This window comes from Chanodichthys erythropterus, chromosome 21, assembly GCF_024489055.1.
Source record: "Chanodichthys erythropterus isolate Z2021 chromosome 21, ASM2448905v1, whole genome shotgun sequence".
NCBI lineage: Eukaryota > Metazoa > Chordata > Actinopteri > Cypriniformes > Xenocyprididae > Chanodichthys > Chanodichthys erythropterus.
This window is the reverse complement of record NC_090241.1, coordinates 5,281,335-5,298,056: the sequence shown is the minus strand read 5'-3', so window position 1 is coordinate 5,298,056 and position 16,722 is coordinate 5,281,335. Positions and strand designations below refer to the sequence as shown.

At 38.5% G+C, this 16,722-nt stretch overlaps 1 protein-coding gene across 4 annotated transcripts; it reads right to left on the bottom strand.

Moving 5' to 3' along the window:
* Positions 1–3,718: 3,718 nt before the first annotated feature.
* On the bottom strand, positions 3,719–15,996 carry sp3b (Sp3b transcription factor). 4 transcript variants are annotated; one of them, XM_067373704.1, is made up of 7 exons: positions 15,235–15,996; positions 11,473–11,590; positions 8,798–8,895; positions 6,061–7,249; positions 4,751–4,931; positions 4,449–4,645; positions 3,719–4,300 (listed from the first exon to the last, which is right to left on the bottom strand). In XM_067373704.1, exons 1-7 carry the CDS (start codon positions 15,505–15,507, stop codon positions 4,023–4,025), a joined length of 2,334 nt encoding a protein of 777 aa, XP_067229805.1. In that variant the 5' UTR covers positions 15,508–15,996; the 3' UTR covers positions 3,719–4,022. The 4 variants fall into 4 exon arrangements, with proteins under 4 accessions (XP_067229805.1, XP_067229804.1, XP_067229806.1 ...); XM_067373703.1 differs by lacking the exon at positions 15,235–15,996 and adding an exon at positions 14,369–15,168; XM_067373705.1 differs by lacking the exons at positions 11,473–11,590; positions 15,235–15,996 and adding an exon at positions 9,205–9,772.
* Positions 15,997–16,722: the final 726 nt, after the last annotated feature.

The following is a 16,722-nucleotide window of genomic DNA, read 5'->3' as shown; positions in this document are numbered from 1 at the left end:
TATTTTTCTGAATATATATGTAAATCTATTTTGAAACATATATTCAAATATTCAATTAATGCTCCTTTTTAGTGTTTTAACATGTGTGCCTCCATATATGTAAATATATTCATTTTATATACATTTATAATTTGACCCTCCACTATAAATGCGAGCAGCCATCTTTAGAATTTTGTCTTTGAACTTCCGTTAGCCCTGTATATTTCGCTGAAGTGGGTTTACTTATTGTTGAGTTAATAAAAGTTATCATGAGCATTGTAATGTTTAAAACAGATGTCTTGTTTGGTTTTCCATGAAGGCACCTCACGAATCTGATTCCGGACAGACTTCTGAGGCAGTGTAATGGTTTAATGATCTACAGCAAAATAGTGCGAGCTTTGATGATAACTAAGCGAATATTAAGTACTAGGCCTACAATAGTAATTTCTGCTAGAAATTACATCAAAAGTGGAAAACAATGGTCAAAAACATACATTTATACACAAACTGACCACCAACTGCAACTTTCAGACGCCATCTTTATTTTTTAACTCACTCAACTGTCAGAATGAAAAGCGCGGGATTGTGGATATCAAAGGCAGCGAAGGATACATCTTTTTATTTTTATTTATTTCTTTTTTATTCATGAGCATATTGAACATCAACAAAAAGACAGTCATAATTTAAAGATTTACAAACAAGGATTGAGATTACAATCAGTAAGTTAAAGGAAGTGTTTATCTTTAAGTTATAAAACCCAAATCTTCCAGTAAGGAGTAACGTTATAATCCAAATGCTTTGGGATTTGTCATCCCTCTCAGTATTTCCAAATATGCTCGAAATTCCTCTTTAAAAACCAATAATCGTGGGGGGGTTTTGAAAAATTTACATTTGTGTATGTACAATTTCAACAAAAGCAACGTAGGGTAGACCAGGTACAGTTGGTTATAGGGTACAGTTGAAAAAAACACCTTAAATAACTTGCGTTCGCAACAAGTCTGATCTGTGAAATTTTCTTAGCACATGCTAGCGCCCTCTTCAATCGTGTGAAATTTGAAGTATGCGCTTCTCCAGTCCGAAGATATCGGCGAAAGTTTTTTTCTAAGGTAATTTTTTCACTTCACCACGTCGCTTCCACATTGAATAGCTTCTCATCCTTACATGAAGTTAACTTACATTTTCGTAAACCTTATTTTGTGATCTAAACACTGACATATTGCATGACTTTGTGTCATACAAGGTCATCGTAAAATCTAGAGAAATGTTCGAGGTGGTCAGCGGGGTACAGTTGAGACGGTTGAGACACATACCCACACCATTGCGGCACATGCAGTTTAGTTGCACGATGTAAGTTCTATTAAGATCTATTAATCTATTAAAATTAATAGATTTCATCTGTTTTATTATTGCTGTTTGCAATTGTTCAATGTTTTTTACTGTTACTCAACTTTTCAACTGTTAATATTACATTTATGGCCTAAAATTAAATATTGTATCACTGTTTGCCATTACTGCACAATGTTTTACAAATGGACTACATTTAACTAAACAAAATAATAAAATAAAATACTAAATGGAAATAAAAACTGTTAAATTCTCATTTTTAAAGGTATTTTACATTTGTAGTGAATTGGTTAGGCAGCTTTACAGCATTCCGGATGGGTGTCTCAACTGTACTAGGGTACCGTTTCAACTGTACCTGACTGTTTTCGACATGGGTACAGTTGGAACAAAAAAGCTTCTTGTGTTTATGAGCTAATTGTGAAAAATATGACCTACTTATGGATGTTAATTACTAATAATATTTTAGTAGACAAGTAAAAGAAATGTCATATGAAAAATCACTTCGTTTCACTTATTTTCAGTCCCATAATTTTGGTGTGGTAACGGTGAAAGCAAAAAGTGTACCAACTGTACCTGGTCTACCCTATTATTTATTACATACCTTTTTATCCTAAATTAACAAACCACATTTACCAGTTTCCCATCCCATGACATTGTCAATCTGAAGGATACATCTATGTTGCCTTCAAAAATTGATCAGATGAAGGCATCTCAGGAGACGGGAAGTGAAGCTATTGGATACGGACGTGCCTTGATGCCTTCCAACCTTGGAATGCGTCCTCCGAAGGCAGCCCTCGTCTGTCACCTCTAATATCTGTCGACGTCATTAACAAGTACCCTAGTTGTTCAGTTCGGTTCCACACACACTGCGTAGTATTTTTGTAAATGCGGTTGTCACTCCCGTAAATTACTGAACTGTGTGTGTACATATGATTAAGCACTAAAACTGATAACCGAATTTAGCTGCAGTGCAGTGAGTGTGTACGTGGCTAGAAGTAGTGGGCAGTACGTACTTAGTATATACTGTACAGTATTCAGTATAGAGAAAACTACGAATATTCAATTCCAAACATAACCTAGCAGTTCTGTGAAACAAAACGAAGCAGTGTCCAGAAAAAAATATTAGTGTACTTCTTACAGAATGCTGCACAGTATAGACTGTATACTGCCTACTTTATTATAAACAGTGCGCACATTTTCAAACATTTTAAACAGCTGTATGCTACAACAATGTTCAATTCAGTAAATAACAGTAAACAATTTTAGGTATCTCAGAAATAAAAAAAAATATTTTCATTAAATTGATAATTTAATCAAACTAATCCCTTTATGTAAAAGTGTACCAAAAATGTAATGTAAATTACATTCATCAGACTGGAAACTTAGAATCATTTTGGGCACATTGCATTGTGGGATACAGTATACTCAGCTGAGAGTTCTCTGTTGTATACTGATTTTGGTTTCTTCAATGTAAGGCAATACAGGGGCTTTCTGTAATCCAAATACTGTGCAAATAATAAAAGGCAGTTTGCTATTTTTTAAAAGCCAGTATTATGAGGTATATGAGCATGATTAATTCTCTCATTCAGTGCATACATACCAACACCAAAAATGTAAAGCATATACAAACTTGTAGTTATGAAGAGTCATAGGAAGGTTTCTGACTTTAATTGTTTTCCATTTGGAAAAAAAAAAAAAAGTTGTACAAAAGTAACATCAAATTTTACACGTTTAAAAAGTAATCAAACGAGGAGTCTTTGATACAACAGAATCAGTATTAGACTACATAAATTGTGGCTATAAACAGCTTGGGGCTGAAGAAAACAAAAAAAGAAAAGAAATGGAAGATACATTATGAATGTTACAGGAATAATCTGGAGAGCAATAAGAACAACAATACAAGAAAAAGAAAGTTTATTACACGATTGTTTGACTCTGCCACCTGATGTCTTGTTCGAGTTGCATGTGGGCAGCAGAACAATGAAATCAGAAGATCCTCGAACAAGATCCAGAGGACACGTGACCGAGAGCGCAAAGACCACTAACATGACATCAAATAAAAATAAAAGCAAAGAGTGAAGACACATTTTGGACGAAGGCCAGCCGAGAGGGAGGAGGATAAAAATGGACAGATCATGAGTAAGTCTCCCTCACAGCAGACTGTGTCCTTCTCCTGCTGTCATTCTCACAGAACAGTCTCACTGTCATCACTCACACACATCCGGGCTTTTCCGTGTACCATAACACAATCACACTCTCTCAAATGATCGTCCCCTGAACATATACGTGAGCAAAAGTAAAAACACATGCAACTCCAGCATTTTATACTACAGATTATGATACAAAATAAGGCATTTCTGTGTATGTTTTTGTGTATGAGCACGAGTTCATAATATGAGCGTGTGTGTGTGTGTGTGTGTGTGTGTGTGTGTGTGTGTGTGTGTGTGTGTGTGTGTGTGTGTGTGTGTGTGTGTGTGTGTGTGTGTGTGTGTGTGTGTGTGTGTGTGTGTCAGTGGAAACTGGAACCACGTTTAATGTCATTTTTTGCCTTGTTTGTACAAAAGACTGCTATTGAACATAAATGGATAAGTCATTTTTAAAATATATATATTTATAATATATATATATATTTTTATCATATATATATAAAAATTGATAGTGAAAAGCAGACGAGCTGTGAAAGTGGGCATGATTTTTGGTCACTCCATGACCTCGCTGGCAGACACAGTGACCAACTGGAGTGGGAGGTCGGAGTTTGAAAGGAGGTCCTGGGTGCCAGCCTGTTGCAAATTGGTAAGGATGAGAGTGGCTCCACCCCCGGTGATGATGGTGTCCGAGGGGGCGGCAGCTTCTGTCTGACCTGCCCCAGTGTTGGAGTTTAGCCCTTTTTTGTTCTGGTGAGTTTTAATGTGTTTGGCCAAATGGTCGCTGCGCATGAAACGTTTCGAGCACTCTTGACACACAAACTTCTTTTCTCCTGAAAAACAAAAATAAAACTGTAAAGCCATGTCTGATATCAACCTCTAGTAATACTACTCAGCCTATTAACCTGGAGAAGCAAACAAAATATACAACAAGCGTTGGATGATGTAATTCCAGATCCAACACAGTCCCTGTGCCCATACCTGTGTGTGTTCTGCGGTGACGCTGGAGTTCGTCGCTGCGGGTGAATCTCTTGCCACAGTAACTCCACGAGCAAATGAAGGGTCTCTCTCCTGAGTGCCAACGCAAGTGAGCTCGGAGGTGAGACGTCTTACCGTACACCTTACCACACCCGGGGATATGACAAATGTGTTGTTTCTTCTTTCCCATACTTGAACCTCTGAAATTACACAAAATTTTAAAGTGTTGTTAAAAAAATAAATAAATAAATTACACAACCGGCTGTAAAACAGAACTCGTGCTTCTGCACTGACATGTACATTACCTTCCTCCAGCCTCTTTGCAGTTGGGGCAAGTGCAGGCTACTCTGCGTAGTCTTTTTCCCTCTTGGCCTGTTCCCTCCATATCCTCCTCAACCAACCGCACACGCAGATGTGACAAATCACTGGTGTTCAGGGTGGAATTTGGCCAATCATCTGACTCTGGCTCCTCTTTAATTTGAATATCTGCAAAAACAGAGAGAGAATCTTTTAAAACAGACTCCAAAACCATTAAGAACCTCCCCAAAATAAAACAACTGACAGGTACATAATTTATTAAAAAAAGACCAACTTAAATCATTAAGTTAAAGGATTAGTTCACTTTAAAATAAAATAAAAAATTACCCCATGATTTACACACAGTCCAGCCATCTGTGTATATGGCTTTTTTCGTCCAGATGACAACTGGGAGTTATATTAATAAACATCCTGATGTGTCCAAGCTTTATAATGGCAGTGAACAGGGCCAACGAGTTTGATGTTCAAGAAAGTGCATCCATCCATTATAAACGTACTCCACACAGCTCCGGGGGGTTAATAAAGGCCTTCTGAAGCAGAGCAATGTGTTGAAATATCCATATTTATAAAGTTATAAAGCAAAATATCTAGCTTCCGCCAGACTGCCTTCGGTATTCAACTTACGAAGAAAGCGTAAGGCCTCTCGCAGTTCAAAACTCTTGCACTATGTCCTTCGCCTTCCCTATTCAACTTAAAAAATAAAAAAAAAATAAAAAAACACAGAACTGAAGCGACGCAACAACAGTTACGCTTTTTCCGTAAGTTGAATACAGAAGGTGGTCTGGTGGAAGCCATATATTTTACTTTATAACTTATATAAATATGGATATTTTTCCTTACACAAACACATTGCTTCACTTCAGAAGGCCTTTATTATCCCCCCTGGAGCCGTGTGGAGTAAGTTTATGATGGATGGATGCACTTTTTTGAGCTTCAAACTCGCTGCCCTGGTTCACTGCCATTGTAAAGCATGGACACATCAGGATATTTGTTAATATAACTCAGATTGTGTTCATCAGGAAGGAAGAAAGTCATATACACCTAGGATGGCTTGAGGGTGAGTAAACCTTGGGCTAATTTTCCTTTTAGAGTAAACTAACCTTCATTCAAACATGGTTCCCACACCTTTGATCTTTCTAGTCATTCATTATTACTAGATAAGGAATTCAGAAAGATTCATAAATGCACACAATTGTGCTTGCAAAAAAGCCATTTCAGTGAAGATGACATTTTTAGAGCATTATTTATTTATTTATTAATTTTTTAATCTCTAAGAAGTCTGTGTTTTCCTGCATACCTGAGTGGCCCTCTGTGTTCTCATCTTGCTGGTACTGACCAACGGAGTTGACCGTGACTGTCTGAAGGTTCGGGATCTGCCCCACTGCACCTGTGGTGCCAGTTTGCCCAAGAGAGAGGGTCTGCACTGGGGCGAGGGTAATTTGGGGAGATGAGACGCCACCAGCAGACGGCAGCTGCAGATTCTGCAGGTTCTGAACACCTTGAACCTGGAAGGTCTGCCACTGGATCTGGCCAGTTGGAGAGACGGTTTGAGCTTGGATCAGAAACGTACCAGCATTCAACAGCTGCACGCTTTGTAGTGTCTGCGCAGTTCCATCCGCCGCCTGCGCTGGTAAGAGTTGCACCACTGGTTCACCGCCAGACGTATGGTTCTGCTGGATGTAAGATGGATCCTGCTGCCCGGCTGATACCGCAGTGGCTTGGGTGAGAACTCCAGTCCCGTCTATCGTCTCAGGAAGTGATGTAGTCGTGGAAGAGGTGGAGGTTGGCACAAAGGCATTAGCGTTAGCGTCATTGGCGTTAAGTGGCTCTGTGCATTTGCCGCTTTCACCCTGGTTATCGCTTGTTGAGGTGGTGGGACCGGTCATGATGAGCTGCCCATCAGCGGTAACGCTTGTCGCTATGGTCTGAGCCCCAGCCAATCCCAGAGACTCAAGATCCACGTTACTCAAGCTATTTATCGGCACTAAAGTGATGTTGCCTGGCAGCCCCATCTGCATATTAGCGACAACCTGGCCCTGCGCGCCAAACCCTGAGCCGGCCAATGAGACTGTGGGTATTTGCTGCACATGCCCACTTTGACTTAGTAGGCCCTGAAGGTCATTAGCATTGGTGGCAATGCCTTGCGTTCCATCCGGAAGGATAGCAATGTCAGTGCCAAGCGTGCTTCCATCTGCAGTGGATGCTGCATAGCTTAGTGAAGCCCCATCCGTCCCCTGGAGCTGAGGGATGACCTGGTATTGCACCCCGTTAGCACTGGTGCCATCTACCCCAGCCGTCACAAAAACAGGCTGAGTCTGCCCTGCCATAGTCTGTAGTGGCACCACATATTGCCCGTTGCTGCCCAGAAGTCCTCCGCTGGGTACCTGTACTACTGCTGGCTCATCTTTCACTGAGCTCACAGGCGTTAGAACCTCCCAGCGATCAGAGGAGCCCGTTAACTGGATGGCCGTGAGGTCTGTGGTCTGCTGTGGAGAGGAGATAAAACTGTTATATTAGTACCAATACTACATGATAAATTTGACCATATACACAGACATTTCACAACATTTAGTCTAAAGGTCAGTTCACAACAATGTTCCATTTATAATAAACCTGAATGCTTTACATGCAAAATCTCATTAAAGTTGAGTGGATTCTAATTAGCAGTTATTCTGAAAGTTATTGTTATAGCTGTGGTGGACTTCACTATTCTAATACAATTAGAGCAATTATTAAAACTTTATAGATATAGTTATCCTTGGTGTTAACAGGCCTAAACAAAGATGAAAAATATGGAAATTGTGATAAACCTTTACTACAATTCCCTCAATGTTTTAAAGACGGGGGGGGGGAATGTGTAAGGGACCATTCATCAATTTTTGATTGACATGTAGGTGTTGCACTCAAAAATCAAGGCAGATGAACACAAGATTGTAAGAGTGGGGTTTAAACAGACTAAATGATTGGGAGAAGTCTGACCTTCCCCCCTTGAAGCTTGATAAGCATGATAAACAATATTAAAGTAAAATTGCGATAAGCCTTTACTATAATCACCCAATGTTATAAAGACATCATAAACCATTTAAGCACAAAATCCAATAAAGTATCAGACCTCAGTGAGGACAAAGTTGAAGCACAAAAAAGGACTTTTGACATTAAACATAGTTCTTAAACTTTCGATGAGATGCAAGTGGCGACAGATCTTTTCTTCCGTATTGTTAGGAACATCCAAATGTAACAGATTATCGAAGGGAAAAAAAGAATAAAAGTAGGACAAGAACTTGATTCCATCCATAAGTTTTTGCTTGAGATGTGGGTGTTGCACTCAAAAATGGAGGGAGATGAACACAAGCTTGTAAGAGTGGGGTTTAAACAGACTAAATGATTGGGAGGAGTCTGACGTTCTCCCTGGATGCTTTATTTTATTAAACATTAAGTCAAAACCGAAATAAACAGATGAAATGTTCACAGTAACATCTATAACATGCATTTAGAATTCGTTTTATTTTCATTTCAACCTGCATTTATTGTTTTAGGGTGTCATTCAGGGCTTTGGTTCAGTTGTCTATTTAATAGCAAACAATAACGTCTTTCAAGCTGTGCATCTGTCATAAAAGGCAAATAAATGATCCGAAATATTTCAAAAGTCAAGTGCACATGACAAAAGGTGACAAAGAACTTCTGTTTGCCAGGTCTGTGCACGCAGCCGCTCCAGGGGGAATGGTGGAGCTGTGGAAGATATGTGACAGCCTGGGTAGGGGTGGAGGCTTTTCCCGGCGGAGGGGTCCTCCCCTATCGTGGGGGTGACCCGGGATCACCGCAGGTAAAGCGGGCAAGGCGACGGTGGCGAGTCTGTCCGACCCACAATGGGCGGGTTTAAATGGGTAAGAAAGTGGGTGGCCGTACAAAGCGAAGGCTCACAGGAAGTGTTCGACTTTTCCCCTATATTTAAAACGTGTGAACTTCACCAAAACACCACAACACCCCGCAAGACAGCGCCGGGGAAGCGAGAAACCAACAGGGGAATTTCATACCTGGTCCTGGGCGCCGCTGGCCGGCTGCAGAAAGTCGCTCTGACTGCTGTCCACGTCCAAGGCAGCCATTTCCTGCTGTTTCGCTGGCTGTTCTGGGGCTACGGAGACACAGCGAGAGAGAGAAAAAAAAAACTCAAAACAAATTCATGCTCAACGAACTCCCACCTCGAAAAGGCGGAGATTAGCCGCCAAACCGCCTGGAATTTAAACGAATCAGGCGGTTCTTGCTGCTTTCCCGTTGCCTGAGCAACAGTCTTTTCGAATGTTTACTTTGTTAAAGTGAGGCTAGCTGGCTAACGGTTAGCGTCGCTGCTGAGAAAGATTAAACACTGAGCTAGCTCGCTTGGCTAATGGCTCTCCAAACTCACCGGCGGTGCTGTGCTTCGATCGGGCTAAGTGTTACGTACCAGTCATAGCGTGAAAAGGTAAAAAATCGGAGGTTTATCTGTTCATTTAAACTCCCAACATGATTGTTTTAATCAAAGGCGGGCTGTGATCGGAGATTCGGGTCGATTTTTTTTCTTATTTTTGATTGACGGTGCGGGAAACACAAAAGGTGGGGCTTCGGAGATTACCAGTGAAATTTGCGTCACGTAAACGGAAGACCCGCCTTTCTTCTACGACGTGATTGGCTGTGTGATTCGACCCCATGGACACTCAGTGGTCGAAGCTTTACGTCTGTCAAATTCACGACACGAGCGTTTCCTGTTTGTTGTGCGCTTCGCAGATGCGGAGAGAGTCTTTGGAAATCTAGCTGGAATTGTTCACGTATGGCAGGAAGTTAGTTGCAACTCTGGTGGCCATTACACTGAAAGCGCTTCAGCAGACGTATTGTGAAATATTCAGTTTGTCACAATATTGTTTTACGTTCACATTCAAACGTTTCACGAAATATCTTTTATATTCCACACATGGTGAATGATCATATTGTGACATTTGCTATATATGTAAAATTAACTAGTTTCGTTTTATACCATTAGTACAGCCCTATAGTGCCTGAGTTTACGTGTCAGTTTACCCACCTGGGTAAACAATGGTTTGCGGAAACAGCTGTGACTCCGGATGTCCTCAGGGCCCAACTGTATCATAATAATCACGCTGCTCATCTCTCACTCGTCGTACATGACACGTGTAATGTGTGTATAATTATATAATTATATATATATATATATATATATATATATATATATATATATATATATATATATATATATATATATATATATATATTAGTTCTTATATAATTTTTTTTTTTTAACAATCCGAGAATACAGTTTGGAAAATTTCGTTCTCAAAGTTGAACTTTATCCACTGGATTTCCCTTGTCTAGGAAGAATAACATACATAAAGTTTCCACGTTTTAGTTCACGTCCAATAAATAAAAAAAAAAATAAAAAAAAACAGTATAAGGAGTACACTTTGAGTTACACATTTATTGCTGTAATGCACTGAAAAATGATACCCAAATTTCTAAAACCTCTTTTGTTACTTTAAAGTTTGTAATATTATTTAGGATGCTAAATGTTTTAATAATGACTTTAATATATTATTGCGTTAATGGTCATTGTTTAATTTTATGGGGCTCTGTGGTTCATATGATAAATATTTGCTTCTAACTTGTTACTATTTACAATTAGAATAGATAAATGTTACAGATAAGAGTTCGGTATAATATGCTAATTTGAAAATAAAAAGGTAAAATTATTAGTAAGATTTAAAATGTTACTAGTAGCTATTGTATTATTAGTATGTTATTATTAGATACTAGTAAAACTAGTATAGTTACTAGTCAGAAACAAATACATCATAAATCTATAGATGACCACAGAGAATTGCATAAAGTAACAATTATTGTTAACAAGAATATACAAAATATATAAAAAAAACTAGTCACTTTAAAGGGTTAGTTCACTCAAAAATGAAATTTGTCATCAATTACTCATCCTCATGTAGTTCCAAACCCGTAAGACCTTCAATCATCTTCAGAACACAAATGAAAATGATGAAGTCCGAGGTTATCTCCCATTAAAAGCAACAAAATTACCACATTCAAAGTACAGAGAAGTAGTAAAAACATCGTTAAAATACAGTGGTTCAACAATGTTATGAAGCGACGAGAATCTTTTGTGCGCAAAAACAAAACAAAAATAGCTACTTTATTCAAAGAGGAAAATTTTTTGAATAAAGTCGTTATTTTTGTTTTGTTTTTGCGCACAAAAAGAATCTCGTTGCTTCATAGCATGAATGTTGATCCACTGTAGTCACATGGACTATTTTAACGATGTTTTTACTACTTCTCTGGAGCCTGAATGTGGTAATTTCATTGCTTTATATGGGAGATTAAAAAAAAACTCAGATTTCATCAAAAATATCTTAATTTGTGTTCTGAAGATGAACGAAGGTCTTACGTGTTTGGAACTACATGAGGAAGAGTAATTAATGACAGAAGTTTCATTTTTGTGTGAACTAACCCTTTAAAATAGCTACTCGTTTGGGGCATTAATGTTTAAAACTTACTGCCATAGGCTTCTAACACAAGCCTCTGTATTCCAGTCGCATCCAAATCTCTAATCTACCTAATAACACATCACAATAAGGATGGACAAATCACCGATGTCAGTATATCTAAATTAAAGGCCATTAAAAAGATAGAAGTAGAAAACAGTAAAACACACGTTCACTCTTTAGTTCAAGTTTCCAGCTGCGCTGCTTCAAGTCATGGACGGTTTGGCATTGATCATCTTTGGCGCTGGGCTCCTCCGTCTGGCATCCCATTTCACGACATGTCTTGGACTGCCAGTATAGAGATAGATTAATTTCAACATGCATAGTGTGTCAAAAGCATAAGACAAACAATTGGCAGAGTACAAGGCAGACTTTGCCCTTTAAAGCTATGTAATCATCCCTTTATGGATCAGCAAATTAATTCATAAAAGCTTGCAGATAAAAGCTCTCAGTGTCTTCAAAACAGCATATGCCCAGTGGGAAAGAAATTGTATGCTTGGAATATGCACAGATGAGCTACATTTGCCAAAATGAGTAGTACACAACAGTGAAAATACTGTGTCCCACAACTTGATCTTCCTTTTATTGTAGCCTATATAATTTGTCACTAATGGACAAAAGTGTTTGCTCATTTAAAAATAAATAAATAAATGTAAATGCATCCTAGGTCAATTGTGACTTAAAGGGATAGTTTACCCAAAAATGAAAATTTACTCACCCTCATGTTGTTCCAAACCTGTATGAATTTTTTTCTTCTGCTGAACACAAAAGAAGATATTTTGAAGAATATCAGTTGATGGATCACATTGACTTCCATAGTATTCCATACCATACTTTTTCATACTATGGAAGTCAGTGGGGCCCATTGACTGTTTGGTTACCCATATTCTTCAAAATATCTTCTTTTGTGTTCAGGAGAAAAAAAGATTTTTCATTCTTGGGCGAACTATGCCTTTAACATTTTGTCTGTGTGTGGTGGTTGTTGGGTATTTATACATTTATGAAAGGTAAAAACATTGTTTATTCTTAAACATGCTTGTGAACGAAAATCAGTAACAATACCCTAGACTTTGTATAATATAAAAGACATATCCAGCCAGGGATGAATTTGGATTATTTCAATAATGTTTTGATGAAGGATTAAATGAGAATCAAGACATTTTGGAAATCTCAGTTTTGTTTTTTTGTTTTTTTTAAACATATAGATGTTACTTTTAGATGTTTGTTTCTTACTAATCTAACTTTATAATTGAAAATGAGCACTTAGCATGTCATGATATTCATATTGTTTTTTCCCCTCCATCCTCTGTAAAAGAAAGTCTGTTTGACCTCATTCAACTCAAATCAGTTGCTACTAATCCGTTACTAGGAATAGTATAGCAAAACTGTATAATTATTTACAGTAATTGACTCTTGAAACTTAAAAGACTACGGCAATCCAACCTTATCTTCCCTGTTTTACTTGACAGCCCTTATCAGTTTGCAAAAACACAAAATTACAATTACAAAAAAAAAAGTAAAGGCCTATTCACACTCTGAATGAAACAACATCATTCACACCAATAGAGAAAGAAATACTTGTCGAGTACTCAATGTACTATAGTACTAAGTAATGCAGTGCACCTTTGGATGTTCTACCATCCACTATAAACTGCAAAGACGACAGCCAAAAGGCCGGCACACACCAAACCAACATCAACAAACGAGTGGCAACAAAAGCAGACTGTGTTTGGGCAAAAAAACCAAAAAAAAACAAAAAGAAGTTGTGCTTGAACACACTGCAAAAACTACAGATGACGGCCAACTAGCATAGATATCCATCCTGTGCCTGTGTGAGAGATAATAACTGTCCACAACAGCAGATGACAGTCTGTAAATTTATAAGTGCCTTCTTTATGTGCCCTCTAGTTTTCATAATTTGCTTGCTTGGTCACAGCCAATCAGTGATCTCTTTTCCCCACGTCGATTCAACATGCTTCATCGGCCAGCAGTGGTCGATAGTGGACCGTCTGCTTGGTGTGTCCCGGCCAAAACAGAAACACTACTTAAATGTTTGCATTGTCATAGAACAAAAGAATGATATACAACTACTGAAATATAATATATAGAGATCTGTGTATACAATTAATTAATGTCCTACCTAAAACAACAAAAAAAGGAAAGAATTCACACTGACATAAATGTTAATTGGCAAAATAGCTTTCAGCCAACATGTATTTTCATTTTACTTTCTTTTTTGTTTCACGTTCTGTGTGAATTGGCCATATAGCTTAAGTTAAAACAGTATCAAAACTGTTTTGTAAGCTCTTGATACAATTAAAAAAACAAAAGACAGCTTATTCTTTTTATCTGCATATTTTAGGTCATATTTTAATATAAAAAAGTGGCGTGGGAAAAGATTTTTATAGCTTAACTCTCCTGCTGTGTTCCAAAATTGGTCCTCCGTTTGTTTGACCTCCACCGGTTTCCATGCAATTTGCCAAGAAATACCAACACAAAGAAAAACACTAAAGAATCTTGTAAAACGGATTTAAACATATTTACAGCTTTACAGACACTAAATAATAACTTAGTAAAAATAATATGCGAGAAATTATAGATCGTCCCTTTATGGAACAGGTCAGTTTGACCCACATATTTTTATGTTCAGAATTAGCACAGAAAATGTTATGAATACTTGCAGTGACTATTTGGGCAATAGGGTACAAATAACTAGAACTAACTATAAATAGCATCTAACATTATTTGTACTTAGAATAAATAGTATTTATTGCTATTTGTACTTGTTTCAAAAATCCTCTGTCTTCTTATGTCTGCTTATCAAACCCTTGTGAGGTTAACATGTTGTGCAATCAGTTTAAAATTGAATGTGGATCAAATTGAACCCAACACAACGAGTACATTAAACCAAAGAGAGCCTGGCAACTTAATTTCAGTATTAGTTGTTCAAAAGCACAGAAGGCTCAATCATGGGGCGTGGAAAAGTGGGAGGATACAGTCAGTCAGTGTGGGAAAGAGCGTGTTGTTGAGCCGACAAAACACAGACTTAAAAGAGGAAACGCTTACCAGAAGCCGCTGATTTGGTAAAACTCTAGGAGATGATGTGATGGGAGTTGGTACCGCGTCTTGTTTAAGACTAAGATGACCGCCATAGCCGGAGTTCACTAGTCCGAAGTTTTCATAGCACTCCGGTTTAAAATGCAAGCTACAGACATACTTCCCATACGTGGAGACATTCAACCAGCAACCTGCCGCCTGCAGCCAAAGTCTAGCTCTGACAGGGTCACGGGGAAAGCCATGCAGTACCTTTGTATTATTGCATTGTGGATATAGACATTTACGAGTCATGTCTCTGAATGCTAACAGCGCCGATGTTTGAAAGGCCGCCACCTTTAATATAAAGACGTGCTGAGACTGATGACGTGAAATGCAGTCTAACCAATCACAATTCAGACTGAATTCCTCCGTTGGTAAACCCACAGTCTCCTTTATAATAAAAGTAATAAAATAGTCTATCGTTGTCTTGGATCTTCGAGCAAATAATAATAAAATATAAAAAACGATATATATGTGCTTTAATGTTCTTCATACCCCCTGCTTCAGCAGCACCAGTTTTGAAAAATGCTTCAACAAAAACAAAACAACGGCTTCTGGATTCAGCTTTATTTATTTTTCTCTCATTAAAAAGTTAAATGCATTCAGTTTCACACAAATGCATGCTGCAATTCATCATCACATGGTTTTGTAAGCTAACCGTAATGACACAAATGCATATCATGTGACAGCTATATGATGTGCAACACACACCTCATCAGAAAATGTAGTTTTTAGTGTTTCAAGACGCTTTAAGCATACGTTCCGTTCAAAAAGTATCATATCGAGTGTTTCATTGGCACAAAAGGCAAAACTGTACATGGTAAAAATATACATACCGCCTTTGGAGGGATGGAAAAATCCTCAGGACTTGGTACCGCATCCTTGCCTAGACGCAAACTGCCTTCAAGAGCAAGGCCGAAGTCCACCTTCCTCCAATTGTCATAGCTCTCCCGGGAAAAATGCTTGCTACACACAAACAATTTCGATGTGTCAGTAGTTGGTGGCCAACCGACCGCCCGCAGCCAGAGTTTCGCCCGGGCAGCATCGCGGGGAAAGCCATGCAACACCCTCGAACTCTTACACCACGGAAACAAGCACCTGCGACCCATCAACTCCTCCCTCAACTACTACGTGATCTTACAGTCTGACATGTCTGTCATAAGAAATAATTATAGAATCATAATTATGAGACAATGACGCGTCTTCGAAGTACTATAATGATTTATCACGTCACAACCTGTGACGTCGACACGATGTAGACTTTAAAACCGGAAGACGAAAATAGCGGGGTGAACTCAAAATAGTTTTCTACAATAATGAAACAGTCTTCTATAATGTCCAACACAAACACCTCTGTTAAAATCACTGAAATTATAGCTTTCACGACCCATTAAAATGTTTTGGATCATTACCCTGCGTCCAAATAGTCGATCAGTAAAGTGTCGAATGCCCAGAAATCACGCCTTGTGAATCACGCCGTGTTTAAGAACTAATGGTAACGGTTTGACTCATTTATTTACTTGATTAACGAGACAAATGACCTGCTTGTGGTTTGCTTTGATTTAGCGTTTAAAGGTGCAGTAAGCGATTTACGAGGAACACCGTTGAAATCAACACCCAAACAAACACGCCCCTACCCAAGAGAAACACGCCTCCCCTCATTGCTCTGCCCCCATAATAACGAACACGCTATGCAACATCTATTGCATTACACTGCTCTGTTACTATAGCTAATATCTTGCTACTGTGAAACATAGAAAAACCAATGTTACTCACGTGTCAAGCAGAAACAATGCAACCTCAGTGTCCATTTTCAGGCCTTCTCGTTCTTTAAAGGGTTAGTTCACCCAAAAATGAAAATTCTGTCATTTATTACTTACCCTCATGCCGATCCACACCCGTAAGACCTTCGTTAATCTTCAGAACGCAAATTGAGATATTTTTGTTGAAATCCGATGGCTCCGTGAGGCCTGCATAGGGAGCAATGACACTTCCTCTCTCAAGATCCATAAAGGTACTAAAAACATATTTAAATCAGTTCATGTGAGTACAGCGGTTCAATATTAATATTATAAAGCGACAAGAATATTTTTGGTTATTATAGTGCTGGCTGATTTCAAAACACTGCTTCATGAAGCTTCGGAGCATAATGAATCTTTTGTGTGGAATCCACAGTTCGGAGCGCCAAAGTCATGTGATTTCAGCAGTTTGACACACGATCCGAATCATGATTCGATACGCTGATTCATTGTGCTCCGAATCTTTCTGAAGCAGTGTTCTGAAATCAGCAATCACTAAGTCATTATTTCGTTTTGGAGCACCAA

Bases quoted from the DNA above. Each gene is read 5' to 3' on its own strand.
- sp3b (XM_067373703.1), bottom strand. From the start codon at position 14,650: ATGACTCGTAAATGTCTATATCCACAATGCAATAATACAAAGGTACTG. The intron at 11,591-14,368 runs GTAAGCGTTTCC...CTATACTGGCAG, and splicing joins TACCAAATCAGCGGCTTCTG to TCCAAGACATGTCGTGAAAT. The intron at 4,932-6,060 runs GTATGCAGGAAA...CTGTTTTTGCAG, and splicing joins GAACACAGAGGGCCACTCAG to ATATTCAAATTAAAGAGGAG.